Genomic DNA, 18,801 nt, shown 5'->3' with positions numbered 1-18,801 from the left:
TTGCCCGCTCTCTCCTACTCTATTCGGTATGTATGTGGGATGAGGTCTCTGACTACATTGAGAGCAATGGTGATAGAGGTGCACAGTTGGCACGGACATGGATTTCACTTTTGTTATATGCTGATGATATTGTGTTGATCTCCGAATCTCCGGAGGGAATGCAACGTCAATTGGATGCTTTGCATAGGTTTTCCCACGAAAGTGGTTTGTCTGTCAACCTTGGTAAAACCAAGGTTATGGTGTTTAATACCACCCCACAGTGGATCAGGAGGTCAGCACCTACATTCACATACGGCCAGGAGACTGTGGAGTACACAGATGCTTACACTTACCTTGGAGTGGTTTTTAGTGGACCTGCATTCTCACTTAGAAGAGCAACAGAGACCACACTGACTAGAGCCCATGCAGCATTGGGTAGATTGGAGAGGATGTGTTCGCAGGTTCAGTTTCAGGAGCCCCGGACGAAGCTCTGGCTCTTTGACACTTTGGTGGCTTCTGCATTGCTCTATGGAGCTGAGATATGGGGACCCTCATTGGATCACCACAAGAGGCCGGGTCGCATTGATGGATGGGGGAACATGGAGAAACCTCTCGTCTCTATGATCGTGGCTCATTAGAGCCAAGGCATCAGTACCACGGGCCATTATCCGAGCAGAGCTAGCGGCCCCCCCACTAGTGGTTGAGGCGCTCATCAGATCAGTCTCCTTCATACACCGCACATGGGAACTTCCTAGAGACAGATATGCTCGCATTGCACTTTAGTCCTCTCGACAGTTAGCCATGCAAGGAGATACAACATGTTGGTATGGGGAGATGGCATCATGGTTTCAAGCACATGGGTTCAGCATAGACAAGCTGCCACCATTCCAGTACTCACTGGATGCACCATCTCTCACTTTTACACAGTCCGAGATCACCAGGCTCATCTGCCAAGCCCTGACCCAGCTAGACACCAGGAGGACATGTATACAGCGAGCACAGGAATTGGGCATGAAGATGGCTTTCCATAGAGACCATCTTCTCCAGCTTACGGAGGATGGTTTTGTGACGAGACCCAGATACATGGACACCCACTTGTCTCATGGGATACCATGTGCTATTGACCAGTTACGCACATCTTCTCACTAGCTGCGGATTGAGACTGGGAGATACAGCGGAGTACCAGCTGAGGCCAAAACTTGCCCCTTGTGTGACATGGAGCCTGAGACAGAGTTGCACTACACATGCTGCTGCCCCGTCTACTACGAAATACGAGGCCGCTTCCATTGCTTGTTCAGAGAGGGTTTTGGACCACTCTCAAGAGTCATGGGATACGAGGATCAGAGATGCCTGGGTTTTTTCTTGCTCGAGCTGCGCAGACACAGAGATAGCCTGATGAGTGGCGAGGCTAGCCAGTCTCAAAGACGGATCACAGACTTCTTCATAGCAGACACGGGACAGCCGCAAGAGCCACTCCCACAGCAGAGCTCCCTCTCATCTCACACCAGAGGCACATTGATCAACCGAGCGATTGAGTTGGGGAAGTCTAGGCGCCCACGACTGCGGAGGACTACACAACATCGATAGAGGCTATGTCAGAAGATTCAGAGCACTCTGTCCAGGCATGCACGACGCCCGGTCAGAGTACGAAGATTGATGAGATCCGCCAACAACCGATGCTAGATCTCCTGTGATTCAGCTATCCCAGCAAGCCACCAATTTTTGCTTAGTTCACATCGACCAGTCTAGGATCCCATAGTATATATCTTTGTTTTGTTTTGTTATGTTGTTATTTTGTTACTCTGACTTTGTATCAGATCCACCACATTGTAACTTTCTGGTCTCATAGGTCACGTTGGCCTTTTGAAGACGTTAATATAACATTTCATTTCATTTCATTTCTCTCTCTCGGACAGAGAGAGATCTTTAGAGGCCTAGATGATAGTAGTAGATACCAGGTAGGGGCTGTTAGACACAGATCAATGCATTCTTTCAGTGATCTGCACACTCCACATGATATGTTTTTTTTGGTCCCATAGGTCACATTTGACCTTCGAGGACGATAATAAAATTTCTCTCTCTCTCAAGGACATAGAGAGATCTCTTTACACGCCTAGATGGTACCATGCGAGCAATCAACTCATTCTTTCAGAGATCCAGCCCACCTCCGGCACCCACACATTAGGGATTTACCCTTTAGAGTCCAAAGACACTTAGAACCAGTATTGAACAGTGATCACCTAGATTTCAGATACCTCGTCTCTACCAGCAAGAGGTGGTAGAGATCAAAAACCAATTCCAGTGGGAGATTGTAGAGCACCTGGCTCAACTCAGATCCAATGTAGGCATATTCTTCAGGGTGCTGCTGACGTCCCCATATTCAATGTATACCGTATTACATCCCCAGTATAATACATGATGAAGCTAGCTAGAGTGCATATCATACTTGCATACACTTTCATATAGTCGTGCATATTATGCCCCTAGCGGTGGAACTTTATCCTCCCTCCATCCACCATCATGGTCACCACCATTCTAGACCCAAGATCACCAGTTATCATTTATCTTTAGCTATAGTCTTTACTTTCAGTTCATCTTTTTCGTCGGATAATATAGATGCTTTCATAAATATCATCCAATCCACAGATGTAATCTATGCAATGCGCAAATACAGTTTGTGCAATGACTGAAGAAGAAAACGTGAAGTGTCACATAAGTTTTGATGAACGACTTGTCTAGTTCCTCAGCATAAACCATCATAACTGGTCCTGGACATGTGTCCAATTGTTGAGCCGACTCTAGGTTAGAACTGGCCTTGGACTTTTGTCCGACCCTTTGAGATAGTTATTAATGGTTTTGGACTGTGCCCAACCATAAGGTGTGAGACAGATATTCTGAAACACAAAATAGAGTTAAAAAGCTTGCTTTTTATGCTATTTAGAGCAAAACTCAGCATATTAAGCGATGGAAACAATTTTAAATGATTCTTGATTTCTCCACATGCTCATCTTGGCAGTGTCACATCGATCAAGTCTTGGTTACCCTTGGTCAAACCTATCAAGAGTGGGTGAAATCTACTCCGTCCCCGCTTCTCTCATCACCTCCTATAGGCTGGTGAGCGTCATGAATGCATTGGCATCTGTGCTGTGCAGCCTTGTCTGACCATGTCCCTACAATCCTATGTAACATTTTTATTCACCATGCAAAGCTGTCTCAAAGAACCACTTTAACCAGTAATATGATCTCCCAGCATATGTAAATCCTAGATGCAATTGCAGTAAGTCATTTAACTTGTAGGTAACATACACTTTGAAAAATACAGGATTCATCTCTTTCATAGTAAGTTCCAAATAGAAGCTCATTTGTTTATAGTTTTCTACAGTGTAAAAGAAAAAATATGAAATCTTCCTAATGTCCATTATTTACACATGTCTCATATTTTTACATTGACGTAAGCCCTTTTAGTAATACATGGTGTGTTCTGTTGCAGATGTTTGCTCTGGAGTTTTTGATGAAGATTATTTCTTTTGGTTTCCTTCTTACGCCCGACCCCTACTTGGGGGATGTATACAACTTTCTGGATCTGTTCTTACTTATCTTAGATGCACTCTTCTTGGTTCCCAGCTGGAACCCAACTCAATTAACCATTGTTCGTATACTCAGTGCATTCAGGCCACTGCGTCTCTTGTGCCGTATACAAGGCATGAAGGTGTTGACCACTAATCTTCTCCGTACCATACCTGCAGTTATGTCGGTATTAGCCTTCACATTTATAGTGTTCTCGGTGTTTTCTGTGGTGGGCGTTCAATTATTTAGAGGCAGATACTCATCATGCAACACACTTGTGGATCATAAAATCAATTGCGTGGGTACTGATCTCACCAGCTCTCAAATACTAGGTCCTCGAGTCTGGTCAAACCCAACATACCACTTTGACAATTTCCCTGCAGCTCTTTTGTCTCTTTTCATCATATCAACATTTGACAATGTCCAGGCAAGTATTCTGAAGCAAACACTGTTAGATATTTACATTATAGATTTTTAGTTTCAATTGTTTTCGGATATTTGCTAAGTTTTTCCTAAGTGAAGGAGCTTCTGCATAAGAAGCTATCATAATCACAAATCTAGTGGATTTCATTTATGTGTAAACTGCTTTGATACATGGGTTTCGTGTACAAAGATTGATGAAATAAGTCAAAAGATCCTGACATCATGGAGAAACTATCCAGGGCATGATCCATAAATTGTTGCATGTCTCTTTGCTTTAGATCTTCGACAGCCGGTTGCTACATCATCACTTTGTGACAGTTCTACATGTGCTTCTACAGAGTGTCAGTTCTAGCAACTCAGCGAGACGGTGAGTGGCCTTGTGGCAGGCAACGTGTAGCCCAGCTACAATGCTTGGTTCCAATTGTATACAATGGACCAGTGAGGCTAGAGCAGGTGGGGCTAGTCCTAGTCTTGGAGTTGTCCTGACGAGCACTTTACAGATGAGCATCTTGGCGGGAGTTCAGTGTGGGGTAGTCACGTCGTCACTCACCTAGAGATCCTTCCCATTAGAAGTCCACTGAAGTTAACCCTTACTAGATCACTTGCCTAGACAGCTCTCTACTTGATTGTATGCTCTGTGAAAAATGCCCATGTGTGGCAGTCATTCAAATCAAGGGAGATAGCTCAATATCTGCTACCAAGCCAAAGGTAAAGCAGTGGCATATATGCAGCAAACTATACGACCAAGAGCGTGTCCATAGATAAGATACATATAATCAAGTGTCCACCAACAACCATAAGCACAAACTCTCATCTATCCACACAAGGCTGCTAACATCTTAGTCCAAGGTGGTTGTTGAAGTGATGTAGGTAGCAAATAGGCCTGTTGAGAGATTGTGTGGTACCATCTTAGTTCAAGGTAGCAAAGAAATGTAGGCAAAAAAGAGGCCTTCCGAGCAAGCATGTGATAATTATTATCAAGAATATTGAGGCCTTCTTACATCTTAAATGAGCACACTGAAGTTCTTTTAAGCAAATGCAAACCCTTGCAATCAGATTGGGTTTTCCACAAACATTCTGTGGCCTTGGATAGAACATGATCAATGTGCTTTGCATTCCAAGCCAATAATGGAAGATGAAACTGTATATACGCCATAATGGTAGAGTGGACCAATCCGTTGACCTTCATGCTGTGGCTATGTGGAAATCTTCCGATTATTGATCTTGCGTTCAAAATGAGTCAAAAGTTAAGAGACCTCCTTTAATGAGACACACCAACCAAAGGGGTAACCAAGATGCCGAACCAACTGATCATGAGGAACAATTTGACTCGGCCACAGATGTAAATGCCAGCCATAATTAGAAAGGGGCAAAAGACATGACTGTACAAAATTGACATGTAAAGGGGTAGGAAGATCATATAGCAACAATGGATCAATATATCTTTGTACATCCCTGGCTGAGTTTTTTGGGAAAATTTACATATCATCTGCATAAGCCTCAGTCACATACACATTGGCAAATCAGGTTTTAGATTGTAACATAGATTAGCTAGCTTGGGTACAATAAATGACAGCCATATCGTATATCTAGCCTAGAGACGAAACACAAAAATCATTACGCATTAACCTTGAAACTTGTCCGAAATGAAATGGGCGCAAGGACTACAGTGGCTTAACACATCAGCATTCTGTGTATTTGTTGGACTGCTGGGCATCATTTGGAAAGCCAAACAGCTCACATGAACCACTCTAAGATTAATAGTAATGTCAAAGACAAAAAATTCAGAGCATACATGGAGTTATATTAAGGTTGTTTTTTTGCTTGCAGAATGGATATATTTATCCAGCTATGGATATTCAAGGTGCCAAAGGGACACAGCCAGCAAGAAACAAGAGCCCCTTGAACGTTATTTTCTTCATTATTTTCATCTGTGTGGGTGGCTTCTTCATTCTACGAATGTTTGTCGGTGTTTTTATTGATCAGTTTGGTTTAATTTCTGGGTCCAAGCTCCTCACTGAGAGGCAGAAGCTGCTACGTGACACTAATAGGATTATTCAACGTATGTCGCCATTACATAGACCAAAAGTTCCTCGCTTCTGGTTTCGAAAATTTTGCCACAGAATTGTTTCGAGCCCCAAATATCCAAAGATTATCAGAGCTGTGGTAATTACGAATTACACTTGGCTTTCGTCACACTTTGCTGGACAGCCTGCTTTCCTCACAGTCCACCGCAACCGTATTGAAGCATCTTTTGCTACCTTCTATGTTCTTGACATAACAGTGAAATTGTTGGGGCATGAGGTAAAGGCAATCTCTGTCTGAGTTTCTGTTATGATTCTTTTAACACATCCTTTTGAATAGTTTGAAATTGCTCTTTCATGCAGAATCTGAATACATATTCAATCCAGCATGATTTTTTCTGCATAGCAAGTCATGTGGGAAGTTCAATTAGGCTCTATTTAAAATCTCCTGTGTCTAAACAGTGCACAAATGTTTGCATCACAAGCAGTCATTGTGAGCTCTTCAGGCATCCATTTTTATTTTGATATAATGCATACAACACTCTTATATGTTTGTGCATTGATTGAATGTAACATGAACTTGAGCATAGTCAAACAGATCTGAGAGTGTGCTAACCTTTCTGTTGGTGTGGCTACATTCACCATAAAATAACAACCACATCTCACCCCGACACATACATTACACAAACATGTACTGAAGACATGTGAAGCAAACCACAAACAGATACTGGCTGAAAGAGAGATGCTTGTTTGGACTTAGAAGGTATCACATTCTTTTGCAAGCACGTCTGACTCTCATGCATTTACTTGTTATAGACACACGTTATCATTGCCCTGCAACATCCTAGATTTGTTTTATTTGTGCATCGAATTTGTACCCCAAATATTTGGGAGCTCGAGCATGAAATTGTTCAATGTTTTGTGTAGGTACGTGATTTTGTAGCAGACCCATGGAACGTATTTGAGCTGTGCAATGCAATTGTTAGTGAGACAATGATTATGCCAGAGACATTGTCATTAAGGAAGACTGTAGGGCGTGTTCCAATGGGATTAAGAATCTTTCGTGTGATACGTTATACTCCAAGGCTGAACACATTGTTAAGAACAGTGCTTGTCAGTATGATGCACATGCTGGATATAGTTTGGCTGTTAGGTATCCTCTTGGTTTCATTTGCCATCATGGGTGTTCAAATGTTTGAGACTCTCCGTGATGGGACATGCATCGGTCCAGACATGAATTTTGCAAACTTTGGCAGTGCCTTTGTTACACTTTTTCAGGTGCTCTCTCTCTCTCTCTCTCTCTCTCTCTCTCTCTCTCTCTCACACACACACACACACACACACAGAGCTGAGCATATTGAGGGCACCTAATCATCGCCCCCTCCCCCCCCCATACCGCCTCGCGCTCCACCACTCGTCGCGATCGCCGCTAGTGTGGTGCACACGTACATCTAGTGACTCCCAGCCGCCGTGCCCGCTGCTAGGGTGGGTGCACACGTACACCTAACTCCCTTGTGGACGGTGATCAAGCATGAGGAAGATGAACGATAAAGCCGACCCCCTAGAGGATGCCATTCAAAAATGCAAAGAGGAAATGACGGAGATCATTACCAAGTTGAACCGCAACCTCTGGGGCACAATAAACATGCTCGAAGGACGCGTGCTGATCCAAGAGAGCAAGATAAGCACGCTAGAAGACCGATTGACGACCCAAGAGGAAGAGATCGCGTCACTCAAGAAAGATCTCGCCGAAGCACGATCAAAAAACACACTGGAAGAGGGCGAACTGCAACCCTCAGTAATCGAAGAAATCAAAACGATCAAGGAGCAAGTACGGGCCATCAAAGAGGGAGAAGAGCAGCACAAAGAAATGACGACTTCTTGGGTGGATGTTCTTACCAAAACTCAACAGAAGGCGGACGAAGCCGAGAAATGGATCAAGGTGCCCAAGAAAGGAAAAGGGAAGGAGATAACGCCCACGCCCACACCCAACAACATCATTAATCAGACAGTAGAGGAGGAGCAGAGGAGAAGCGTGCGCGCTTTACATGTGAGAATTTGCGGTCTTAAAGACAAAGGCAATGTAGACGAAGAAGTAAAAGAACTCACTGCCTTGATGGGGATTCATGAGCCGATGCACACAAGGGCATGGAGAGTGGGCAACATAAAGAAAAATGGAAGCAGTGGAGAAACCTCAAAAGAAAGAGCACTCATCCTTCGTTTTCCCTCCATGGAAGCAAAGAAGTCATTCTTGAAGAAAAGACCAACTCTTAAAGAGACTGGCATCTTTCTCGGGGATGATCTCAATCTCTCGCAGATCGCTCATATGCAGAAAGTAATGCCGGAGATTAGAGCAGCAAGGGAAAAAGGCAAGATCGCTTTTTACCGAGACGGAAAAGTGGTAATACTAGAACGACGTCCACATGATGGTGCGAGACTTATGGGACCACACTCAAAGTAGCTGCCTAGAACTCCAATGGATCTATGCGTCTTGATGTGGGTGCCTTTGAGGATAGCTTTATTGGAAGAGACATCATCTTTTACTCTGAGACACACCAGGCCCCAGGGCAATCCATGCCTCACATCAGCGGATACAGGTGGGAGACAGCCTATAGACAGGAGACACGCTCAGAGCACAGAGGGCGGGGCTCGGGGGGAGTGGCAGTGTTATTTAGAGAGGATCTGCAGCCACTGATACATATAGCCCGCAGGGACGAGCAGGCTAGGTACATGTGGGTGAGACTGAAAGCAGAGACAGGCAGATACCTCTATCTAGCTATTTGCTACTTTCCCCCGAGTACATCAGTGTATGCATCACCTAGAGGACAGTCCCCTTTCTCTATTTTGGATGATGACATATGGGAGTTCTCTAGGGACATTATCATCCTAGGGGACTTCAATGCTAGGACTGCCCATCACCAGGTAGTGTTTTATGATACTTCAGAGGAGATGCTAAGAGAGATAGATGTTGTAGAGACGGGCCTTTCCAGACTATCACACGATGTGGAATATACTGAGTATGGGCGACACCTGATAGACATGGGCACTACACATGGATTGGCCATCTTGAACGGCCTACAGAGATTTCCTGCTTCGGGAGGTTTTACATGCTTCCCACACAGACATGGAGCCAGCACAGTGGACTATGTCACATAGTTACCAAGATCGGCAGTCGGAACGCGGAACAGGGAACGAGAACGCCCATAAATTTGCCATTCCCTGTTTAGAGCACTCACGTTCGTAACACGAAACGGGGTTCGGAATAGGAAATGGGAACGCGGAACGGGGCACGGAGTCGTGAAAACTACCATTCCCTGTTACTATGCTATGTCATGGCACAGCCAAATCTCATCTCTAGTATCCAGGATCTTACAGTTGAGCCCAAACCGGTCGGGGTAGCAGTGGATCATGCTCTGGTGTCGATGACCATCTCCTTCCAGTTCAGTGTAGCACACAGGCCACGAGTAGCAGCCCCTACTCGCTACACATTCACACGGGAGACAGATTCTGTATACATGGACGGAATCTACAAACGCCTATGCACTGAGGACCCGGGGCGACCTCTGGAAGAGCCAGCTACTATACTGACACAGACATTACATGAGGCAGCAGCAGAAGCATACCCACACACCCAGCCTGAGCAGAGCCTCCGATCAGGGAGCATGCCTCAGAACAGTTGGTACGATGAGGAGTGCCGCCAGACTAGAGCCAGACTTCAGAGGGAGGTGCTGTTGGGGGACGTCACTCACAGACAGTCACAGATTGACTTCCGACGCCTGGTGCGGCGGAAGAAGAGGGCTTTTTTGGCTCGACTTGAGCAGGATCTTTATCAGCTCTTCTTGAGTCAGGACTCGCATGAGGCGTGGCGGCTCTTTCATGAGCAGTCCCCCCCCCCCTGCTATTTCCTCTACAGAGACCTGGGGGCGGTACGCATCATCTTTGTACACAGTATCTGGACAACCCCCCCGATCCATGCCCATACGCATGTGTCTTTTTCACCGCTGAGATGGTGAAGAAAGCTATTGACAGGATGAAGACTGGGAGAGCATATGATCATGATGGCCTAGTCGCTGAGCATTTCATGCATGCCAAAGACCTACTAGCAGAGCTTCTAGCAGTTATGTTTAACCAGGCCATGTGTGAGGGCCTACCAGACACTTGGAGCCTATCTACGATCGTACCTATCTTCAAATAAGGAGACCCCATGGAGCTTGGGAATTATCGCACTATTATGATTGGGCACACACTGGCACGGTTGTATGCATCCATTCTGGAGCAACAGCTGAGTAGATGGGCAGAGAGGGAAGGGATACGTGCAACTGGGTAAGCAGGATTCAAGAGAGGCTTCTCTATAGAGCTCTTGACCATATCCTAACACTCAGGGCCATCATCGAAGAAGGCAGATCTCATGGGAGACGGATCTATTGTAGCTTTGTGGACTTCCGCAAAGCTTTCGACACGGTACCCAGAGCTAGACTGATGCGCAGACTACAGGAAATGGGAGTACCCACACAACTCATTTGGGGGATCATGGCATTGTACAGATCAGTAGTAGGGCATGTACGCACCCCGGATGGGTCAGGTCTTGGCGGATGAGCTTGGTGATCTCTGACTGTGTAAGAGTGAGAGATGGTGCATCCAATGAGTACTGGAATGGTGGCAGCCTGTCTATGCTGAACCCATGTGTCTGAAACCATGATGTCATCTCCCCATACCAGCATGTTGTATCTCCTTGTATGGCTAGCTGGTGTCTCTAAGAAGTGCCCATGTGCGGTTTATGAAGGAGACCGATCTGGTGAGCGCCTCCACCACAGGTGGGGGGGCCGCTAGCTCTGCTCGGATAATGGCCCGTGGTATTGATGCCTTGGCTCTAATGAGCCGCGAGATCATAGAGACGAGAGGTTTCTCCATGTTCCCCCATCCGTCTGAGCGACCCGGCCTCCCGTGGTGATCCAGTGAAGGTCCCCATATCTCGGTTCCATAGAGCAATGCTGAAGCCACCAAGGTGTCAAAGAGCCAGAGCTTCGTCCGGGGCTCCTGAAACTGAACCTGCGAACACATCCTCTTCAATCTACCCAATGCTGCGTGGGCTCTAGTAAGTCTGGTCTCTGCTTCTCTTCTGAGTGAGAATGCAGGACCGCTTAAAACCACTCCAAGGTAAGTGTAAGCGTTTGTGTACTCCTCGAGGAGGACATGGATACAACCAGCACGGGAATTGGGCACGAAGATGGTTTCTACAGAGACCACCTCCTCCAGTTTACGGAAGATGGTTTTGTGGCGAGACCCAGATACATGGATACCCACTTGTCTCATGGGATACGATGTGCTATTGGCCAGTTACGCACATCTTCTCACCAGTTGCGGATTGAAACTGGGAGATACAGCGGAGTACCAGCAGAGGACAGGACATGCCCCTCGTGTAACATGGAACCTGAGACAGAGCTACACTATACATGCCGCTGCCCCGTCGACTACGAGATACGAGGCCGCTTCCATTGCTTGTTCAGAGAGGGTTTTGGACCACTCTCAAGAGTCATGGGATACGAAGATCAGAGATGTCTGGGTTTGTTCTTGCTCGAGCTGCGCAGACACAGAGATAGCCTGATGAATGGCGAGGCTAGCCAGTAGTCTCAAAGATGGATCACAGACTTCTTCAGAGCAAACATGGGACAGCCGCAAGAGCCACTCCCACAGCAGAGCTCCCCCCGTCTCACACCAGAGGCACACTGATTGACCGAGCGATTGAACTGGGGAAATCCAGGCGCCCGCGACTGCGAAGAACTACCCAGCATCGACAGAGGCTACGACAGAAATTTCGGAGCACGCTGGCCAGGCATACACGACGACCGGTCAGACTACTAACCATGGAGGAAATTGATGAGATTCGCCAACGACCGATGCTAGATCTCTTGTGATTCAGCTATCCCAACAAGCGGCCCATTATTCTGCTTAGTTTTTGCTTGACTCACATCGACCCACTTAGGACCCCATAGTATATATCTTTGTTTTGTACTGTTGTTAGGTTATTTTGTTACTCTGACTTTGTATCAGATCCACCACTTTGTAACTTTCGGGTCTCATAGGTCATTGTGGCCTTTTGAAGACGTTAATATAACATTTCATTTCTCTCTCTCTCTCTCTCTCTCTCTCTCTCTCTCTCTCTCTCTCTCTCTCTCTCTCTCTCTCTCTCTCTCTCTCTCTCCCCTCCTCAGTCGCGGTCGTCTCGATCTCCCTAACTCTATAGCTCGATCAATGAGAGTACCGCTGGTGTGTGTATGGGTGGGAACCAAGCTCTGTGATGGTGGTGTCCCCTCTGCACTATTTCTTAATTTCTCACCTATGGAGGTTGAGGCACTCACCAGATCAGTATCATTTGTACACAGCTTATGGGACACCACCAGGGACAAGTATGCCAGGCTTGCTCTTGAGTCATCCAGATAGCTGGCATTACAGGGAGATACATCATGTTGGTATACACAGATGAGCTCATGGTTTCAGAGGCATGGTTTCAGCATCGACAGGCTGCCCCCTTTCCAGTATTCTCTTGATGCACCATCCTTGGCTCTTACACAGATGGAGACTACTAGACTCATTCGGTAGGATCTTATCCAGCTTGATAGCAAGAGGACATGGATAGAGCTAGCATGGGAGTTGGGTACGAAGAGGGTTTTCTATAGAGAGCATCTTCTCCAACTCACGACAAACGGATTTGTCACACGGCCCAGTTACATGGACACACATCTATCTCATGGGTTACGATGTGCTATAGGCCAGATTCGCACATCTTCACACCAGCTTGGGATTGAGACAGGTAGATTCAGAGGCATACGAGCAGACAGTAGGATATGTCAGTTATGCCATGCAGAGCCAGAGACAGAGTTTCACTACATATGTCGCTGCACAGTCTACTATGAGATACGGGGACGCTTTCATTGTCTATTCAGAGATGGTTTTGACTCGTTAGATAGAGTCATGAGATATCAGGATCAAAGATGTCTCGGATTATTCCTACTTGAGATTCAGAGACATAGAGACGCTCTATTGAATGGGCAAAGACAGAGACAGTCCCAGAGACGCATCTCAGATTTCTTCAGTCTGGGTACCACAGAGGCAGAGGGGACACCACCATCACAGAGCTCGGTTCCCACCCATACACACACCAGCGGTACTCTCATTGATCGAGCTATAGAGTTAGGGAGATCGAGACGACCGCGACTGAGGAGGGGAGCCAAGCAGCACCGGTGGAGATTGCGGCATAGGATCCACAGGATTCTAGCACGATACCCAGAGTGTCGATCAGGATAGGCTTCATGCTACTGCTATATTGTATCATGGTGACACTTATCCCCACTTTGTACCTTTATGGCATGATAACATTGCTCAGCCTACCAGCCACCCATAGGAGTCGGTAGCACTCCTATCAGTTCTTTGTTTGTAGTTTTCTTTGTTTGTACCCAGACTCATCATTGTAATCAGTTCTTTGTTTGTAGTTTTCTTTGTTTGTACCCAGACTCATCATGGGTAATCAGTTGGTCTCATAGGTCATTTTGGCCTTTTGTAGACGTTAATATATCATTTCATTTCTCTCTCTCTCTCACCTGAGAGGGTAGAGTAGCAGGGGTGGAGGACTGTTACTCAGCAGGAAAGGCTGACGTTTTCTGTGGTAGTATCGCAAAGAACTCCTTAGGGCAGGGCATCAGCACCAATGTTCACTAGCGGTCAAGAGGTGGAGTATGCAGATTCCTACACATATTTGGGAGTCATTTTTAGGGGACCCTCTTTCTCTATGAGAGAGGTAGCAACTTCTAGATTGACACGAAGATAAGAAACCCTTGCAAAGTTGGAGCGGACATGCTCATTTGCACGTTTTCAAGAGCGCTGCAGCCATGGTTGTTTGATACACTGGTGACATCCACATTATTGCATGGGGTACAGAGTTGGGGACCTAGTCTAGACCATTGGAGTTTGTCTAGTCGGTGGATGTAGAGATATGGAGAGACCACTGGTCACTAGGATCTCTAGGATGATCTGATGTAAGACCGTAGTGCCACATGAGGTCATCAGAGCAGAATTGAGAATCTAGAGGCAAGTGCCAGTTTGGACGATTTTTATTGGAGATACGTCGAGACTCGACATAGTGAGACACTGTTAGAGCATGCAATAGCATCAAAGGGTGGGAGATAGTCACACCTCACTGACTTCTTCCAGCAGCTCGCAATCGCGTCAGTATTCACCACACAAGGAGGGGTCGCCATATAGCAAGTTGAGAGGACCACAGCCAGGAGACAACCACAAGCTCCAGGATTTAGAGCTTGTAGACTCCATCACATTACCAGGCTTTCCCAAGAGAGACGAGCCCAGATAATGGAGGGCACAGCACCACTCATACGAGCTTCTCTCACCCTAGAGCCACCCATGTACCATTTATTACACCCCCAGTTTGGTATAGGATGGAGCTAGCTTGTGTGATGCACTCTCATGATTGTATCACCGTGAGCGTATAGACACCTCTTATGTATCATGTATCAGGTATCATGTACCCCAACTCTCCAAGGACTATATTCTTTTCCTTTTGTACCTTTTGTCCTTTCATCGATGGGCGGAGGACACACACATGTACATCTAATTTGTCTCATAGGCCAACTTCGGCCTCTAATAGACTTTAAAATCTCTCTCTCTTTGTGGTCTCATGGGTCATTTTCCCTTCTTGAAGACGTTAAAAGAACATTTCATTTCATTCTCTCTCTCTCTCTCTCTCTCTCTCTCTCCCCAACATTATTTGGGCTATGCATAGATGAGCTTGAGGACTTTATCTGCCAAACGACGCAAGATAATGGAGATGCACCAAACATAGGTCTCATTACTTTGCTACTCCTCATTTATGCTGATGATGTGGTTCTTTAAGCGCATAGCATGTCTCTCTTGCAAAAACTTTTGGATGCGGTACATACTTTCTGCGAGCCACAGGACTTTCAGTGAATGTCACGAAAACAAAATGTATGGCGATTTGTACACACAAATCAAAGGATCAGCCCGCCCTTATGTATGATGGGCAAGAGATTCAAGCAGTGGACAGCTTTAAATACTTGGGTATCATTATACCCTCGAATCATAGATGGGGGCAATTTGCAAAAACAAGAATTGAAGCAAGACAAGCAAGGTATTACGAGTTTGAAAACATGTGCAAACAAAGCGTCACTAGAAGGTGGGAAATAAAGTCCATGGCTTTCAATGCGTGTGTGGTCCAAACGCTATTGTATGGGGTAGAGGTATGGGGATTCCGGCCAGCACATGGAATGACATTGAGAAAATTCAGAAAAATTTCTTATGTAGACATATGGGGATAAAAACCACAACACCATCTCAGTGATGCTATTGGAGACTAGACAAAGACCATTGGAAATGCTTGCCTTGCAAAGAATGCATAGATATCTCTTGAAGGTGAAGCCGATGCCTCATAACCGTTTGCCTCACATAGCATGGGAGGTAGGATGTAAGCCGCAAAAGAACCACAAAAGCAAGTTTCTCACCTCTAGCCTTGTTGAGGACATCAGGAAATGGTTCTCTAAATGGAATGTGGGAGCACATGTGGACATGCATGTAGAGGCAGATACCGAGCATGAGCACGAGATGAATTTTGAACTACAATTACTTGAGGCCCTCCACAGCAAATGGAAGAATGCAATGCAGAGGTCCAAGTTTGAATACTATTGCAAGCACATAAACACGAGATACTGGGAAGAGTACAAGACCGGGGAAACCCAAATACATATCAGGACACCCATGTCTTACCGTGCAAGACGGGCCATCACCTTGATGCGGACAAAATCACACATGCTCAAAAGTGAAACGGGAGGATGGCTTAATATTGATGCAAACATGAGGAGATGCACTCAATGCAACTTGAACTCATTGGAAAATGAGGCACATGTAACCCTTGAATGTCCAGCATATGCACACATTCGGGTCGACTTTCCCCAACTTATTCAAGGATGTACTACATTTGAGGAGCTTCTCTCAAGAACACATCCCTCTCCAGTAGCACTAGGCATCTATCTTGCCAAAGTGCTAGAACATCACACCACACTCACAAACAAAATCACCACAGAATCATGACACGTCCCCTCCTTCACATGGGAAGGGGGGAGTCTCATATATGAGATTTTGGGTCCCATGGGTCATTTTGGCCCCCCAAGGATGGAAATACACCATCATCATCATCTCTCTCTCTCTCTCTCTCTCTCTCTCTCTCTCTCTCTCTCTTATTAACACACTAGCACACACACATGAGAAGAAGAGGAAAACGGTATAACCTTTCTATCACCCAAGTGTGGTAGATTGGTTATGCCATTTCCCTCTTGAATAACAGGTCTTGAGTTCAACTCTCGTAGGATAGATCTTTGAGGTCTCTTGGGATAGTTTCCTACGACGTTAAAATCCTCTTCTTCTTCTCTCTCTTTGAGGCCTTTGCAGATGTAAATAAACATTTTATTGCATTTCTCTTCCTCATAATCAACAAAGAACAGTTTTCAACAAAGAAAGATAGTTTCAATCAATGATATGTATTTAGAATATTTTCTAATCTAAACCGTGATGCATGTTTCATGTGCAGATAATGACAGGTGATAATTGGTCTTGTATTTTGATGGATGCACAAGCGCAGTTTCCTTTTTGCACATTGAAAGATTCTATCCGTGGCTCTGATTGTGGGAACTCGGCATTTGCCCTCTTCTATTTTGTTATTTTTATCACTCTTGCTACCCATATTTTTATGAACATGTTTGTGGCTAGTATTATCGATACTATCACCTTTGGATTGCTTAAAGAGAAGACTATTATAACGCCTGCAAATCTTACAGAGTACCAACTTCTTTGGATTGATAATGAATTTGACCCGACTAGCACAGGATACATAGGATTGCATAAACTTCGCTCTTTTGTGGATAGACTTGGAGTACCATTAGGCCGTCGCCACAACGCAGCTCCACAATGGTACCTCTCTCTCTCTCTCTCTCTCTCTCTCTCTCTCTCTCTGCTGTTCTGATGGCGGGCACTTGCTGCTATGGTGAGGGCTTGCCACTACTGCCCCCACAGGCTTGCGCCCTTGTCCTACAAGCTCGTGCACTCCAATTGGGTGCCCACAGGCTCGCGCCACTCCCCCCCCCCCCCCCCCCCCCCCCCCCCTCAGCTCGTGCCAGCACCACCCTCCCCAGGCCCCTACCTGGTCAGCAGCGGGCTCATTTTTGAGTACCTGCTGCATTTTTGACTGCTCACACCAAGATTGGAGGGCTGGTCCAGCCCTACACGCAGGCCCTTTTCCAGGAATGCAGGTCCAGCCATACACACAGGAATTCTGTGAGAAAGAAGTTTTCAAAAATACAATTTCTGCAATTTTTCACAGAAAATTTGCAATTCTTGCAGCTTTTTCAGAAGTACAGAACAGGTGCTTTGTGCAAACCGACACCGAGATGGGCCCGACATGGCGAAAGGAGTGACCAAAGAAGAAATGGCCAAGATGGACGACAAACTCCACACCGCAATCAAAGAGAACAAGAAGTTGGTGGACTGCACCATCAACACTATCATCAACCGCCTCTCCAAGCTTGAGAAAGAGGTGGAAGCCTTGCATAAGGAAAAAGAAGAATGGACCAAGGAGAAAGAGGCTAAAGAACAAGAGCACAAGAAGGAGACCGACAAGTGGAAAGGAACCCAAGAGGAATGGAAAAAGGAGAAGGAGGAAATGCAAGAACAAATGGCCATCCTCAAGGCCTCCATCGCTTCCCTCACCCCCGAAGAATGGGAAATCAATAATGAAACCAAAGAGGCCATTAAAGAGGAGCTCACTAAAGCCCTCACAGAACGCTTGGAAGACAAGCTCGAAGCAACGAAAGAGGGATGGGTAGAAGTGGTCAAGAAGAACATCAAGAAAGAAGCAAAAGAGGATGCACACAAGGAAGCAGCTCTCCTTGTACACACCACCCTCGAAGAGGAAAAAATGCGCCATGCCCGTTGCCTTAACATACGAGTCACCGGCATTGAAGAAGTGAAGGACTCCACCCCCGAGAAAGATGGCAAGACTTTATGTACCACTCTTGGATACAAAATAGAGGAATCAACCCCCTTCACCAAAGCTTGGCGAGCCGGCAAAGACCCCATCAAGAAGAGGCCTCTTATCCTCCAATTTTCATCGGAGGAAGCGCGGACCCTTTTCATTCGAAAGAGGGTAATTTTATGAGGTCTCACGGGCCCCCTCATCTACCTAGATGATGACCTCACAAGGATGCAAGTAGAGCATAGAAGAGCATGCATGCCTCGGATACAACAAGCGCGCAAAGAAGGAAAACTGGCCTCCTATCGCGACGGTCGCGTCATCATTGATGGCAAAGCCGTAGCATAGGGACTCGCGGCCTATGAGACACTATACGAGGAGATACACACGGCAGTTTGGAACTGCAATGGCTCTTTGTGGACACATCCAGGGAGATTGGAAGAGGTGATGCATGGTAGAGACATCATTCTCCTCACAGAGACACACGAGAGTTCAGAGAGAGGCCTACCCCGAGTACAGGATTACCAATGGGAGTCTACACACAGGAAGTGTACACGGCACAACACTTCTAGTCTGGCGGAGTAGCAGTCCTCTACCGCCGCTCACTTCATAGCAAGATACAGATAGTAGCACGCGATCCAGAGGCACGCTACATGTGGATACGGATTGAGCTATTTGAGGAGCACATCCTCTACATCGTCGTATGCTACTTTGCACCTAGCAGCTCCAGGTTTGCACAGACAAGTGGAGGGGAGACAG

The 18,801-nt window shown here is 46.1% G+C and overlaps 1 protein-coding gene across 4 annotated transcripts in view; it reads left to right on the top strand.

Moving 5' to 3' along the window:
- LOC147429061 (uncharacterized) overlaps positions 1-18,801 on the top strand; it is a 304,137-nt gene that overhangs the window by 214,623 nt on the left and 70,713 nt on the right. For 3 of the 4 annotated variants that reach the window (XM_086495273.1, XM_086495272.1, XM_086495274.1), the window contains 4 exons: positions 3,470-3,973; positions 5,800-6,273; positions 6,921-7,271; positions 16,606-16,985. In XM_086495273.1, the coding sequence (XP_086351399.1) occupies positions 3,470-3,973; positions 5,800-6,273; positions 6,921-7,271; positions 16,606-16,985 (1,709 nt within the window). The remainder of the gene's footprint in view (positions 1-3,469; positions 3,974-5,799; positions 6,274-6,920; positions 7,272-16,605; positions 16,986-18,801) is intronic. The other variant, XR_015185807.1, reaches the window with a different exon arrangement.

Source organism: Adiantum capillus-veneris, chromosome 22 (genome assembly GCF_014529385.1).
Source record: "Adiantum capillus-veneris isolate H3 chromosome 22, ASM1452938v2, whole genome shotgun sequence".
NCBI classification, from domain to species: Eukaryota; Viridiplantae; Streptophyta; class Polypodiopsida; order Polypodiales; family Pteridaceae; genus Adiantum; species Adiantum capillus-veneris.
Note: the sequence above shows the minus strand (reverse complement) of the source record. Positions and strands in the feature narration are given on the sequence as shown.